Genomic DNA, 15,207 nt, shown 5'->3' with positions numbered 1-15,207 from the left:
TTTGGATATCATCAGACAGACATCTTGGAGAGAATATTCTATGCTTGCAAACGGAAAGTGGCAGAAAGGGAAAACACAGGAAAGTATTTGAGGAATGCCATGTGTACCTGTAGGGTACAAGGAGGGAGAATAGAATATTGGAGCCAGATCTTCAAGAGCTTTGCGTGCTAAGCAAGGGAGCCACCATGGGGGCCCTTGTTGTCACAGCAGTGCTCTGAGACAAACGAGCATGCATCAGAATCACTTGGCCTGGTTAGAACAGGTTCTGGACTCCATCCTCACAGTTGCTGAGTCTGTTGGTCTAGAGGAGGGCCTAGAATTTGCATCTTCAGTAAGTTCCCAGGTGATGCTAGTCTTTGAGAACCAGTTCTGGACAGTTCATCTGGTGACTGTGCAGGATGGATTAGAAAGGGAGAGACCACAGATGGAGACACAAGTCAGACAACAGTTATACCCATCCAGGTGAAAAGTGAGGGACAATCTGGAATCAACAGAAATAAGAGACTCATCGTGGTCAAGAATGGGTGTTTTCTAATAAAAACCTAGTTCCATGTTGATTTTTGTTGTCTCACCATGTACTAAAAAAACTGCTTTCATGGAATATTAAGGCAATATAAAGCCAAAAATAAATATCTACTAATATGATGGAAAGTGTAATTCTGAATAGAGGATTAACTTCCTTTCAAGTGATATTTTGTTTCTTCTTCTTTTTTTGGGGGGGGTGGCTGGCCGGTAGATATCTTTTATTTCTTCTAGTTATTGACCTGGCTTGGAAAAACAGAATGAAAACAGGAAGATGTATGAATGTGAGAATATTCCTTTTAATATTAGAAATTATACATACAGATAAAAACTTTGAGCTGATAATCTATTATTTGATGAGACTATAACAGGTCATCTAGTCAATTCTTCTGGGCTTAGGAAAGATTATCTCCAAAATCTATCAAAATCTATAATTGTATATTTTATTTATGAGGATCATGACGGTGAGACTCTTAGGACAGGTACAGGCAAGGTGAGGGGTTCTTGAAAGTTCAACCTGTCCAAAGGTTTAGAGTCTACACAAAAATTCCATATTCAATATTATCACTCTAAACTCTACTATTTATTCCTACTAATTATGTACAATAGCCAATCAAGGCAATATTTCCCTTTTCCGTTTTCTAGAGATCTATCTTGTAATAAGATACAGGCCATTGAAAGACGCACATTTGAAGCACTACCTTTTCTGAAGTCTCTGTAAGTTACAAATACAACTTTATTATATTTGGAATTTTTATAAAAATTGTAAACCTCTTTGTTGTTCGTTTTGAAATATGATTAAAATTTTACTAGTAGTAAGTTACTAAAATTACACAGCAAACCCTTTTCATCTCTAGCAAAGATTAGTGTGAGCATTATTACATGATCAGAGTGAATTGTGATATAGCAATGGCTGTCAGCCAGTGTGATTTTGCACCCAGGTGACATTTGGCAATGTCTGGAGACATTTTGGGTTGTCACAGCTGTGGGTGTGCTGCTTGCATATAGTGGGCAGGGACCAGGAATGCTGCTGAACAACCTACAATGTACAGGACAAACCCCCACAACAAAGAACTATCCAGCTCAAAATGTCAAATAGCACTGAAGTTGTGAAACCCTGTTCTAGAGAAACAAAGATCACTTAACACAAGTATCTATTGAGTATTGCACTGTTTTGTATCTAATGCACCACATGTGTAAATATGAGAGTACAAATTATAAGCCAGTAGCTTCCACAGTGGTATTTCTTTGGTGTATAGAGAAAGTATTGAGATTATGTTTCATTGCGTATAAATTTAGAATTACTGCCAAAGGATAAATGTTCTGAAAGAATGTCTTTTTTCTTCTTCTTGTTTGGCTTGTGTCCTTTTTTTTTTTTTTTTTTTTTTTTGTAGAAATCTTCGTTGCAACTTAATCAGTGAAGTGAGCTTCGGAACATTTCAGGCGTGGCACGAGTTTCAGTTTTTAAATGAGCTGTAAGTGAAATAGAAGATAGAAATGTAAAAAACTTTATGTATAAAAACACCATACAGTTCTTGGTTAGCTGGGTAGAAGCCATTATGAATGCTGAAAAGTATGTCTTAAGATCCATTTATTTTTTTCAAATGGGGAAACTAAGGTACACAGAGGCAAAGAAGCTTGTGTAACATATATGACATGCTCTGCCTTCCTTGGTACTGATCTTTGACATGGGCAGTAAAAGGCAACAAGCAAGTAACACTCAAATTAGCATCATTGTGTGAGCCAGTTAGCTTACTTGGGAGAGCATAGCACTAATAACACGAAGGTCATGGGTTTGGATCCCAGTATGGTCCAGCTGCCAAAAAAAAAAAAAAGAAAGAAAGAAATTAGTATTGTTATAGGAGGCCCTATGATGCTGCCCTGATACATGAATGGTCCTTGAAACTATGCTGAATTTAACTTAGATTTCTACTCACATGCAGAGTTCCTAACTGCTTGTACTAGTCCATTTTTGTTGCTTATAACAAAATACTTGGAACTGGGTAATTGATAAAGGAAATGAAATTACAGTTTCTAAGGCTGGGAAGCCCAAAGTCCATCTGGTGATGGTGACAGTGATTCAGGGATCTCACATTGCAAGATGGTGGAAGCTGAGAGAGCAGAGAGAAAAAGAGAAAGACATAAAGCCCTCAGAACCACCCTCCTGACCACCATTTTTAATCCGTCCACTACTGCACAATCCCACAATCCAATCACCTCTTCAAGGCTCCACCTTTCGGTTACCATAATAGGATTTCCCACACTGTTAACAGTCACAGTGGGGATGTTTCTAATACATCAGACTTGGGGGACACAATTCAAGCTTCAGTGAGTTTGCGGGGAACATAATTCAATCCACTACACTGCTTAAGCATGTTTAACATGTAGCTGCAGAGAACAAAACTTAACACAAAGTACTCCAGGGAGCAAAAGGTGTGCAGATGCTTTCTCAGTGCCAGTTTCTTGTAAATGGTGAAGTAGAAAGAATTTCAGGAAACCTCTCCCAGAGTACTCATCTCCCCAATCACCCAGAACGTTAGTTTTCCAAATTATATACCTCTGAAGTTATGAATTATCTGTGGGCAATGCAAAGCTTTGAGGTGTGGAAAAAGATGGTGTTTATGTTAAGCTACAGTGTGAAAAATATCTGTAAAGAAAAGACATTGCTCTAGTCTAATTCCATGTACTTCTTTCCTGACTTCTCTGTAACAAAAAGTATTGAAGGTTTTACTCCCTTTCAGCTCAAGATGTCTGTGATTCCTCTGTGACACAGGCAAATCCTAGTGGGCATGTTCAATGACCTGCAGGGGATTTTTGACTCAAGGTGAAGATTTACTCTTTTATTTTTTTGGTGACTGGCTGGTATGGGGATCTGAACCCTTGACCTTGGTATTATCAACACCACACTCTAACCAACTGAGCTAAATGATCAGTTGAAGATTTTACTCTAAACCTGACTCTGGAAAGGACAGTCCACCTGTCTTGTGGTTCAGAAACCCAGTTTCACACAGTTCATCTTGGGTTAGAGGGAGGATTCAGGGTGTGTGTGCAGCTGGATGACCAGTTCCTGCATGTGCCCATCTGTGGTGTCTTCTTCTGTCCCCTTATCAATTTGCTGATGCCTGATTTGGGGAAAGAACAGTGGGCATCTGCTTTGCTTTCCCCTGCGCATCAGAGAGCTGGCTCGGGTCCCTCCACCAAGAGGTTTTGGTAGCGTCAAGACAAATGTCTTAACCAAGAGGTTTTGGTAATGTCAATACAAATGTCTTAAACCACCTTTACTAAGCATTTTATATCACTGAAAGTCCTTCATAAGAATCCAAGTTTCATGGTGGTTATGTAGGCAATACAGGGAAAAAATCACAAATAATGAAGCTTAATGAATTAATTCAAAAACATTCACTGGGTGCCATGCCCACTGTGTGCTAGGTACTGTACTAAGTGCTGGGGGTCCAAATTGGAATAGGACGGGGACTTTGTCCACAAGAGACTTTCACACTGGAAGGAGGCAGATGGATATTGGTGGGAAAACATATGAGGGCCATGCCAGGATCTGTGCTGCAGCGTAATAAGCTAGAGGGATGACAACATGGGAATGTGTGGTGGGTTAGGAAGGTCTTATAATGGTGGAGGCACCAACTTGTTTATCTTGAGTTTCTATTATCATCTTAAACAGCAGAAACAGGCATTTGCTTCATGGTGATGAAAAAATAAGAGCTAACTCATGTTGGAAACTAATACTCATATCATGTGATCTGAATAGAGCTGTAACCCTCAAACTGGTTCACAGTTACTTTCAAAGACTGGCACAAGGTCACAGTACACCAAGTATACATTGGGGGCTGGGCTCCTTTGTTTTGGGTCAAGTCTTTCTAATAGACAAAGCTAATTTGCTTCAGGAAACACTTGCCATAATTAGATATAAGCATCTCTTTCCAAAGGCAGATTGCCAAGGGAAGATGTCAGTAATTTTATGATGGATATGACACAGTTCTGGGATGTTTACAAGTTGAAACAATTACTTTTTCCTGAATTACAAAAGTTCATAAAAATGTGCCAGCTGAGATGGATTTATCATGAATTGAATGGAGCCTAAGCTTCAGGTCTCCTCACTTGCACAGGCCCTTTCCAAGGTCCTGGGAGGGGCCCTAGCAATTTTTGTATTCATAATTTTGCATGTTTTATTAGAGAGGATTTCCCAAATTAGATAATGTTCAGGCCCCACAAAACCTGGATTCACCCATACATTCCAGGTAATTACAACCCAGTAAATCTCTTGCGTGAAGTCCCTATGATATTGACAAGCACTGACAGAACAAGTCAGCAGTGCAGTGGGGTCACTCTATTTTGAATCTGAAATCCACCTCAAAGACGTGCCAAGAGCTTATTAGTAAGGTACCACTCTTTGAATGGCAGTAATAATCAAATCTCTCTCAGATGAAATCAGGAATGAAATATGTTATGGAAAACCAGCAGTGGTTGATAATCCTAAGTGTTAAGTGTACTGTTTTCCTTGACTTTAAATTGCATCTCCTTCATTCACCTACACAGTCCAGACTGATGCTTATTTTTTAAAATTCTTTTAGTCACTTCATTCATTCTAACAATCGAAGCTCCATGATTTTAGAAACTGAAGGACTCTATGATGTAAAAAGACTGTACCTTATTCAGATAGAGCACATGCATGCTCTGGCTTGTGTGTGGCACATCAGTATTGTACCAAAGAACATAAGCACTGAGAGAATAAGAGGAAAATCCAAACAATACCCCCATTGAATTATTATCCCACTACTGAGAATATCAGTGAGATAGATATGGCCACACTATGAAGGCAAATTGAGCTGCGGTCACAGAGACACTCTATTGCTTCTTACGCCATCCCCCACCCCCAGTCTGCTAGCATTGGTTTCCTTTAGATAGTTGCAGACACATAGAAGTTTCCACATTTCAGGGTGTGCTCATCACTTTTTGGTATGTACTGGAATCCTGGCAGCTTCTCAGATTCAGAGAGGCATAAACATTAAGATGAAGATAATAATTTGGGTCTGTCCTTCGGAATAATTTAGGGTGGCTGCTTAATTTGTAATGGTTCAAAAGTTTTGAGATTGTCACACCCAGTAACTATTTTACATTTTTTCTCCCACTGCATGTTATTCTTCCCACCTGTATAACAAGGTATCTTTTCTTCTCTTGGAAGCTTAGTAATTCTTCCTCTGCCCTGTAACATTTCTTTAATACCTACATTTATGAGGTGCTTATTATGTCCCAGGCACTATATTAGTACTTATGCAAGTGAGAGAACATGCAAGTCAGTTCTTAGAATAGCGTTTGGCACGTGGTAAATGCTTGGTACGTGTTCTCTCCTGTATCTCATTTTCATTTTCCAGCAGTTCTTGTGATGTAGACATTATTATCCTCATTTTGCAGATGAGGAAGTTAAGGCTTAGAAATGTTAGACAACTTGCCCTATGTTCACACCATTAAGAAGTGGCAGAACCAAGTCGTGAAGCTCTTTGTTCCCTTGTAATAGGAGCTGAATGATGACAATTTAGCTTTTTATACATTTTATTTTGAAGCTGGTTTCTAACTTGAATAGGACCTTTAGAGCAGAGGACTCCATTTCCACCTGAGAATTCCCCACTTCTGGAGCTCCTGGCCAGGCCACCTCTGGATATCCCCAGGGTTTCTGCTTACTGGCAAGTACAGATATGACATCATTACTGCTGAGCACCTGCCCTGTGCCCAGTCCCATGCTAGGTGCTTTACACATGCTCTTCCATTTAATCCTCAAACTGCCCTGTGAGGTAAATGATACTAAGTCAGTCACTTACCCAGAAAGTGACAGAGCCAAGATTCAAACCCAGGTCTGCCTGATTCAGAGCCCTGGCTGCTTCTGTGTTCCTCACTGTCAGGGAGTCTGTGTCAAGGCTATTGTGAGAACTTTGATTAAAATATAGGCTCACCATTTCAGATCCTTTAGACTTTGCCCCTGAGAAAGTTTATGTGATGCAGTCAGAGGTCTTGTGTTGAGGAGCTTCCTGCGGGCAGTCACGTTCTCATGGCTCACTTATCTATGTAGACGAATAAAGAGAGGGCTTACTCCATCCCCACGGACTTCACACATATCAGAACAGGATCTAGGTCACTCTGCTTATTTCTTTGCCTTTCTCCAAGCAACCAGTTTTCCCCGCCTGCCTTGGGATTCTAGCATGGATCGTTTTGGAGTTTGTCCTGTTTTAAATTTACTTTCACTGCCTGCTTTGGACAATTTTTCTGCTGAAGCTGTTAAGATTTCTGTTCATTCAGGATAGTGATGACATGCATCAGTCCTCGATTGTTTTCTGCCTCCTCAGTTACTAGAAAGGAAATGTAGCCCGTCTGTCTGGACCTGTATAGAAGAATCTGGAGGGAAAAAACCCAACAGGTTTAGAAATGTCCCCTTATTTTAAGAGCTACCTTTTATCCTGTTCCATTGTTCTACAGCAAAAGGCTTATGCAAAAATGTTTGAGTTTTCCTCTTAAACTTTGATGCTGAGATAGTCTTTGAGGCTAACAAAAAGTTTGTCACATTTCACTCCCATAAAGATATGAATAAGGCCATGGACTAGGTGTCAGTGCACCTTAGTTTATCTATAAAATGCAAGAATTGAACCAGCAATGGAAATAATCTCTACTACAGTGCCCTCTGAATCTAAAACACTCATATCATTTGATTCACAGAAAAAGAGTTGTTGTAGAGTCCCCAGATTTTAGCTTTTGAGTCACTTCATACTCATTCTCTCCATTGCCTAGGCACAACCTCAGTGAAGAAAAGCATGCTCTAAAACAGAAGGAAGAAATAGGATAATACAGAGAGGCCCCGTATGTTGATTTCACTAGGGAGAAATGCAAGGATCGTATTGCTGACTTAAGAGGAAACACTGAGCTGACAGGTACAAGGCCGAGAATGAGCTGTTAAGACAGAGTGAAGGGTTGGAGAACTGAGATAATTTTGGAGGAAGGATGAGAAACTTGGCTAAATTGTTTTCACTACATTTTGCTTTACAGTCATTTTTAATGGCTGGGGAAAAATGGGCAGGAGGAGATGCAGAGGTGGAGGAGCCTACTTGCACAGAGCTCACCACTGACTTACAGGTGTCAATGTCCCCTCCACCACAAAAAGGAAAAAAGCAGAGAACACTTAAAGTCCTAGTTGGAGGAACCATCCTTAACCAGTCACATGACACATTCTTTCTCCTTGTAACATTATTGTGTTGAATATTAACTAGTGTTATGAATCAAGTTAGTGGTATTTTAAAAAATGGAGGAATATACTAGAAATGGAAGAATAGGGGAGGTCACAAGGGACCAGCTGCATGGCTCCCAGCCTTACCACTGACTCATTTTGGCCTTGGTGAAGGAAGAGTCTGAATCTTTGCTTCTCTTTTGTCCATCTACCAAGATGTATGTTCTCCTGGCACCTGGTGCTTTATGTATTACAACATGGTTCTTTTTAAATTGAGATATCCACATACCATAAAATGCAACACTATAAAGGGTATGATTCAGTGATGTTTAGTACATTCACCAGATTGTACAACAATCACCATTATTTAATTCCAGAACATTTTCATTACCCTGAAAAGAAACAGCCATCGCTCCCTGTTTCTCTCTCCCAGGCAACTACAATTGTACTTTCTGTCCCTGTAGATTGGCCTATTCTGGACATTTCATATAAACAAAACATACAGCATGTGGCTGTTTGTGTCTGACTCTTTCACATAGCATGTTGCTTTTAAGGTTCGTCTGTGTTGTAGCAGGTATCAGTATTTTATTCCTTTCTAAGGCTGAATAATATTCCATTATATGGATATAACATATCAGTTCATGCATTCACTTATTGGGCATATGGATTGTTTCTACTTTCTGACTATTTTAAATAATGCTGCTATGACCATTCATGTACAAGTTTTTCTATAGGCATATATTTTTAATTCTTGGGTGCATACCTGGTAGAATTGCTGGGTCATATGGTGACTAATGTTTAGCTTTTCTTTTTTTTTTTTTTTTTTTTGGGTGGTTGGCTGGCACAAAGTTAACTTTTCTAAGGAAATGACAACCTGTTTTCCACAGTGACTGCACCATTTGACATTCCCACCCGCATTGTATGAGAGCTCTAATGTCTCCATGTTTTTGTCAACACTTGTTATTCTCTGTCTTTTTTATTACAGCCATCCTAGTGAGTGTAAAGTAGTAGTGTCTCATTATGGTTTTGATTTGCATTTCCCTAATGACTTAAGACATGGAGCATCTTTTCAGGTACATATCGGTCATTTGTATATCTTCTTTGAAGAGATGTGTATTCAAACCCTGTCCCCGTTGTAAAATTGAACTGTCTTTTTATTGGCTTGTAAGAGTTCTTTATATATTCCAGATATTCTCGGTACTAGAACTTTATCAGATATATTATTTGCAAATATTTTTCCGATTCTGTGAGTTGTTTTTTCCGTTTCTTGATAGTGTCTTTTTAAGCACAAAAGTTTTACTTTTTAATGACATTTATCTATTTCTCCTTTGGTTTGTTTGTACTTTTGGTGTCATATCTAAGAAACTGTTACCTAACCCAAGGTCATGAGTATTTAGTCTTATATTTTCTTCTTAGGAGTTTTACTATTTTATCTCTTAAATTTAGGTCCTTAATACATTTTGCATTGCTTTCTAAATAAGGTGTGAGGTTTAAGAATCTGTCAAGCAGGAATCTCATATCCTTATGCCCCTTCCTGTGCTGGCTGTAAGTCAGGTAGTTGAAAGCAGACTTTGGCAGCTTTATGCAAGGTAGACATACTTCATTCTTCAGATATGAGCTTCACAGACATGCTTTAACCTAGATATGAGCTCAAGCTCTACTCCACTGACCCTCCATGCTCTGCCATTCATTCCATGCCGTGCCATCCAGCAATTCAGAGCAGGTACCTTTATACTCTTAGAACACAATAGCGGCCACAAGCCAAACATTACATAATTACAACAATCATGCTGAATCAGTAAATGGGAATACATGTGCTGTTACACTACTTTTATAACTTGTTTCTAGTGAATGTGCTGAATTTTGCCCATTTGTAACAGACGCAAGGCGAGAGATCCTGACTAAACTTTTCTACTTTCCTTACAGGGTCCAACTTTATTATTTTGCATTTGGATGTCCTGATGTTACAGCACCATTTGAAAAGACTATTGTTTCCACATTGAATTGTGTTGGCATCCTTGTTAAAAATCAATTGACCACAAATGTGAGGGTTTATTTCTGGACTGTCAATTTTATTCCACTGATTTATGTGTCTGTTTTTATTCTAGTACCACACTGTGATGCTGTAGATTTAAATGGGGTTTTGAAGTTGGGAAGTTTGAATCCTCCCACTTTGTTCTTCTTTTTCAAGATTGTTTTGGCTGTTCTGGGTCCTTTGAATTGCCCAATGAATTATAGAACTAGTTTATCAATTTCTGGAAAGAAGCCACCTGGAATTTTGATAGGAATTATGCTGAAACCATAGATCAATTTGTACAATTATGTCATCTTAACAGTATAGTCTTCTGATCCATGAACACAGAATGTCTTTCTGTTTATTTAGGTGATTTTTAATTTCTTTCAACAATCGTTGTAGTTTTCAGTGTACAAGTATTACACCTCTTTGGTTAAATTTATTCCTAAGTGTTTTATTCTTTTCAATGCTATTATACATGGAATTGCTTTCTTCATGTCATTTTCAGAGTATTCGTTGCTAGTTTGTAGAAGTAAAGCTAATTTTTGCATATTGATCTTGTGTCCTGCAACTTTGCTGAACTCATTTATTAGAGCTAATAGCTTTTTTTCTGTGTATGGATTCTTTATAGTTTTTACATGTAATATCATGTCATCAGCAAATAAAGATAGTTTTACTTCTTTTTACTACTTTCCAATATGGATGCTTTTTTGTTTTGTTTGCCAAATTGCCCTGGCTAGAACCTTCAATATGATGTTGAGTAGAAGTGGTAAGAATGGACATTCTTGCCTTGTTCTTAATCTTAGGAGGAAAACTCTCAGTTTTAAACTATTAAGTATGATGTTAGCCATGGATTTTTCATAGAGGTTTGTCAAGCTCTGTTAGGTTGAGGATGTCTATTGCATTTTTGTAATGAAAAGGTGTTCTAATTTTTAAAAGGCTTTTACTGTATCTATTGAAATCATCATGTGTTTTTTCTTTTATTCTATTCATATGGAGTATTACATTGGTTGACTTTTATATGTTGAATTAACCTTGCATTCCTGGGATAAATCCCACTTGGTCAAGGCGTATAGTCCATTTGATATACTCTGTTGAATTTGGTTTGCAAGTATTTGCTGAGGATTTTTGCATTTATATTCATGAGAGACATTGATCTGTAAATTTCTTTTCTTGTGATGTCTTTGATTTTAATATCACAGTAATACCAGCCTTAGGAAATGTTCTCTCCTTTTCTGTATTTTAGAAGACTTGATGAAGGTTTGGTGTTAATTCTTTAAACATTTGGTAGATTCAACAATGAAGTTGTCTGGTCCTGAGCTTTTCTTTGTGAGAAGTTTTTGGACCACTAACTCAGTCTCTTTACTTGATATAGGTCTATTTTAGATGTTCTATTTCTTCTCAAGTTAGTTTCAGTAGCTTGTTTCTTTCTAGGAATGTGTCCATTTCATCCAGATTATCTAATTTACTGGCATGCAGTTGTTCATAACTTTCCCTTATAATCCTTTTTATGTCTGTAAGGTTGGTAGTAGTGTGCCCTCTTTCATTTCTGATTTTAATAATTTGGGTCTTCTCTCTTTTCTTGATCAGTCTAGCTAAAGTTCTGTCAGTTTTGTTGATCTTTCCAAAGAACCAGCTTTTAGTTATGTTGATTTTCTGTATTGTTTTTCTATTCTGTATTTCATTTATTTATGCTCTGATCTTTATTATTTTCTTCCTTCTTCTTTTGGGTTGAGTTTGATGTTTTTTTTCCCCTAGTTTCTTCAGGTGCAAGTTTAGGTTACTGACTTGAGATTTTTTAATATTTGCATTTACATCTATAAATGTACCTCTGAGCACCGATCTAGGTGCATCCTGGAAGTGTTGGTATGTTATGTATTTATTTATTTGTTTGGTTGGTTGGTTGGTTGATTTTTTTTTTTTTAAGATGACTAGTAATGGGATCTTAACCCTTGGCTTGGTGCTGTTACCACCACGCTCTCCCAAGTGAGCCATGGGTCAGCCCAGTTTATTGATTTTTTAAAAATATTTATTTTTTAAACATGACCAGTAAGGTGATCTTAACCCTTGACTTGGTGTTGTCAGCACCAGGCTCTCCCAAGTGAGCAAACTGGCCATCCCTATATAGGGATCCAAACCCGTGGCCTTGGTGTTATCAGCACCACACTCTCCTGAGTGAGCCATGGGCCAGCCCATGATTGATTTTTTTTAAAAGAAAGTTCCCATACCCTCTCTACACACACATGCAGTTTCTCCAACTATTGACATGTTATATTAGTGTGGCACATTTGTTACAATTATTATTATTATTATTTTTTTTTAAAGATGACTAGTAAGGGGATCTTAACCTTTGACTTGGTGTTATCAGCACCACACTCTCTGAAGTGAGCTAACCAGCCAGCCCTATATAGGGATCCAAACCCGTGGCCTTGGTGTTATAAGTACCACACTCTCCCAAGTGAGCCACGGGCTGGCCCCCATTTGTTACAATTATGAAATAATATTGATATATTATTATTTATTTAATTTTACATTAGGTTTGTGTTGTACAGTTCTTTGGGTTTTTCCAAACACATAATGTCGTGTATTCATGATTGCAGTCATACAGAATAGTTTTGCTGTCCAAAAAATCCTCTATGCTCCACTTATTTATCCCTCCCATCCTCCTACCCTCAAACACTGGCAACCAGTGATCTTTTCCCCATTATGCACCTTCATTTTTATTCATGTCAAAGTATTTTCTAATTTCCCTTCTGATTTTTTCTTTGACCCATTGATTATTTAGGACTGTGTTTAATTTCCATGTATTTGTGAATTTCCCAATTTTATTTCTTTTAGTGATTTCTAATTTTCACTGTGGTTGGAAAACATACTTTGCATGATTTTAGTCATTTTGAATTTATTGAGACTTGTCTTAGGGTCTAACATTTGGTCTCTCCTGGAGAATGTTCTGTATGCACTTGAGAAGAACATGTCTTCCACTGATTTTTTGTTGTATTTTTTGGGAAGTGTTCTGTAGATATGTTAGGTCTGATTGGTTTATAGTTGTTCAACTCATCTATTTTTTTTGCTGATCTTCTGTCTCGTTGTCCTATCCATTATTGAAAGTGGAATATTCCAGTCTCCAGCTACTATTATTGAATTGTCTATTTCTCCAATTATGTCAGTTTTTGTTTCATGTATTTTGGGGCTCTGTTGTTAGATGCATATATATTTATAATTGTTTTACCTTCTTAATGGATTGAGCCTTTTATCATTACAAATGTCCATCTTTGTCTCTAGTGACAATTTTTGTGTTAAGCCTATTTTGTCTGTTACTAGTGTGGCCACTCCAGCTCTCTTTTGGTTACTGTTTGCATCATATATCTTTTTCCATTTCTCTTTTACTTTAAACTTATTTGTGTCTTCGAATCTAAAGTGAAGTTCTTATAGACATCATGTAGTTGGATCATGTTTTTGAAATACATTCTGTCAATTTCTGCCTTTTAATTGGAGAGTTTAATCCATTTAATTTAATGCATTTAGTGATAAAGTAGAATTTTTACCTGCTATTCTGCTACTTGTTTTCACTGCCTTATGTCTTTTTTCATTTCTCACTACCTCCATTACTGCCTTCTTTTGTGTTAAATAGATATTTTCAAATGTACAATTTCAATTGTCTTATTTCTTTTGCTATATATATTTGAGTTATTTTCTTAGCAGTTGCCCTGGGCATTACCATTTACATCTTACTGTAATTCTAATTCATATTAATACCAACTTAGTTTTAATAAGAGACATAAAATTTGCTCCTCTATATCTCCACTCTCACCATCTCCTTTCTACTGTTATTGTCCCATATTACATCTTTATACATTTTGTGTCCATCAACATAGATTTATAATTATTGCTTTATGTAATTGATCTTTTAAATCAGATAGGAGATAAAAGATGTTATAAAATACGTTATACTGTCTTTTATACTTACCTACATAGTTAGGTGCTTTTTATTTCTTCATGTGGATTCAAGTTACTATCTACTGTCCTTCAGTTCAGTCTGAAGGACCCCTTTTAGTATTTCTTACAGGGAAGGTCTTCTAGCAACAGACTCTTAGTTTTTGTGTGTCTAGCATAGTTTTGCCAAATAATAGAATTCTTGGTTGACAGGTTTTTTTTTCTTTCAGCACTTTGAATATACCATCTCACTGCCTTCTAGCCTCCATTGTTTCTGATGAGAAACCAGCTATTAAAATTACTGAGGATTCCTTGTGTGTGATAAGTTGCTTTTCTTTTGCTACTTTCAATATGGTCTGTCTTCAGCTTCTGACAGTTTGATTATGATGTATCTAGGTGTGGATCTCTTTGAGTTTATCCTACTTGGAGTTCCTTCAGCTTCTTGAATGTCTATGTAAATGTTTTCCATCAGGTTTGGGAAGTTTGGGCCATTATTTCTTCAAATATTCTTTCTGCTCCTTTGTCTTTCCCTTCTCCTTCTGAAACTCCCATTATGTGTATGTTAGTAAACTTGATGGTGTCTCACAAATGGGTCTCTGAGACTCTTCATTTTTTTAAATTCTTTTTTCTTTCTTTTTTCTCAGACTCAGTAATCTCAGTTGACCTTCAAGTTCCTAATTCTGTTTTCTTCCTGCTCATTCATCTTAGTTGTAATACTTTCCAACCCCAGAATTTCTGTTTTGCTCCTCTTTATAATCTCTATCTATTGTTATTCTATAATGTCTTGTTCTCACACTTCCCTTTAGTTCTTTAGTCTATAGAACTAAATGGTTTTCTTTATCTCTTGAACATACTTTAAATAGCTGAATTAAATCTTCATCTAGTAAGTCTAACAACTGGGCTTCCAAAGGAACAGTTTCTACTGATTGGTTTTTTCTCCCCTGTGTATGGGTCATACTTTGTTTCCTTGCATCTCTCATGAATTTTTGTTGAAAACTGGATATTTTAAACAATATAATGTAGTGATTCTGGAAATCAGATCCCCATCCCCAGGGTTTGGTGTTATTGCTGCTTGTTTTAGTAGTTGCTGTTTATTTAGTGACTTTTCTGAACTAATTTTGTAAAGTCTGTGTTCTTTGTTTTGTGTGGACACTGAAGTCTTTACTTGGTTATCTCAGTGGTCAGCTAATGATTGAACAGAGATTTCATTAAATGCCTGGAACCAATAAGCCTTCGAGGTTTTGCCAAGGGGCTATGTGTGCATATTAGGGCATGCATATTAGGGCATGCCTTCAACACTCAACCAGAGGTTTATAGCTCTGCCTTAACTCTCACTTCCTGCTGTGCAGAACCTCAAGATCAGCCAGGGTTGAGAGTTTAGGGTCTTCTCAGGTCTTTCCTGACCATGCTCACAGCCCTACACATGTGTATGGCCTTCCACATTCCAGTTTCCCAAGGACATATTGGAGTATTTCAAAGTTCCCAAGGACATCTTATTCTTCAGCTTTTCCTG

General features: G+C 37.5%; 1 protein-coding gene across 1 annotated transcript in view; it reads left to right on the top strand.

Moving 5' to 3' along the window:
• LOC134364432 (leucine-rich repeat-containing protein 37A2-like) overlaps positions 1-15,207 on the top strand; it is a 57,945-nt gene that overhangs the window by 22,961 nt on the left and 19,777 nt on the right. The window contains exons 5-6 of the mRNA XM_063080357.1: positions 1,168-1,239; positions 1,917-1,997. Of these exons, the coding sequence (XP_062936427.1) occupies positions 1,168-1,239; positions 1,917-1,997 (153 nt within the window). The remainder of the gene's footprint in view (positions 1-1,167; positions 1,240-1,916; positions 1,998-15,207) is intronic.

This window comes from Cynocephalus volans, chromosome 16, assembly GCF_027409185.1.
Source record: "Cynocephalus volans isolate mCynVol1 chromosome 16, mCynVol1.pri, whole genome shotgun sequence".
In the NCBI taxonomy this organism is placed as follows: domain Eukaryota; kingdom Metazoa; phylum Chordata; class Mammalia; order Dermoptera; family Cynocephalidae; genus Cynocephalus; species Cynocephalus volans.
This window is presented reverse-complemented; position numbering and strand designations above follow the sequence as displayed.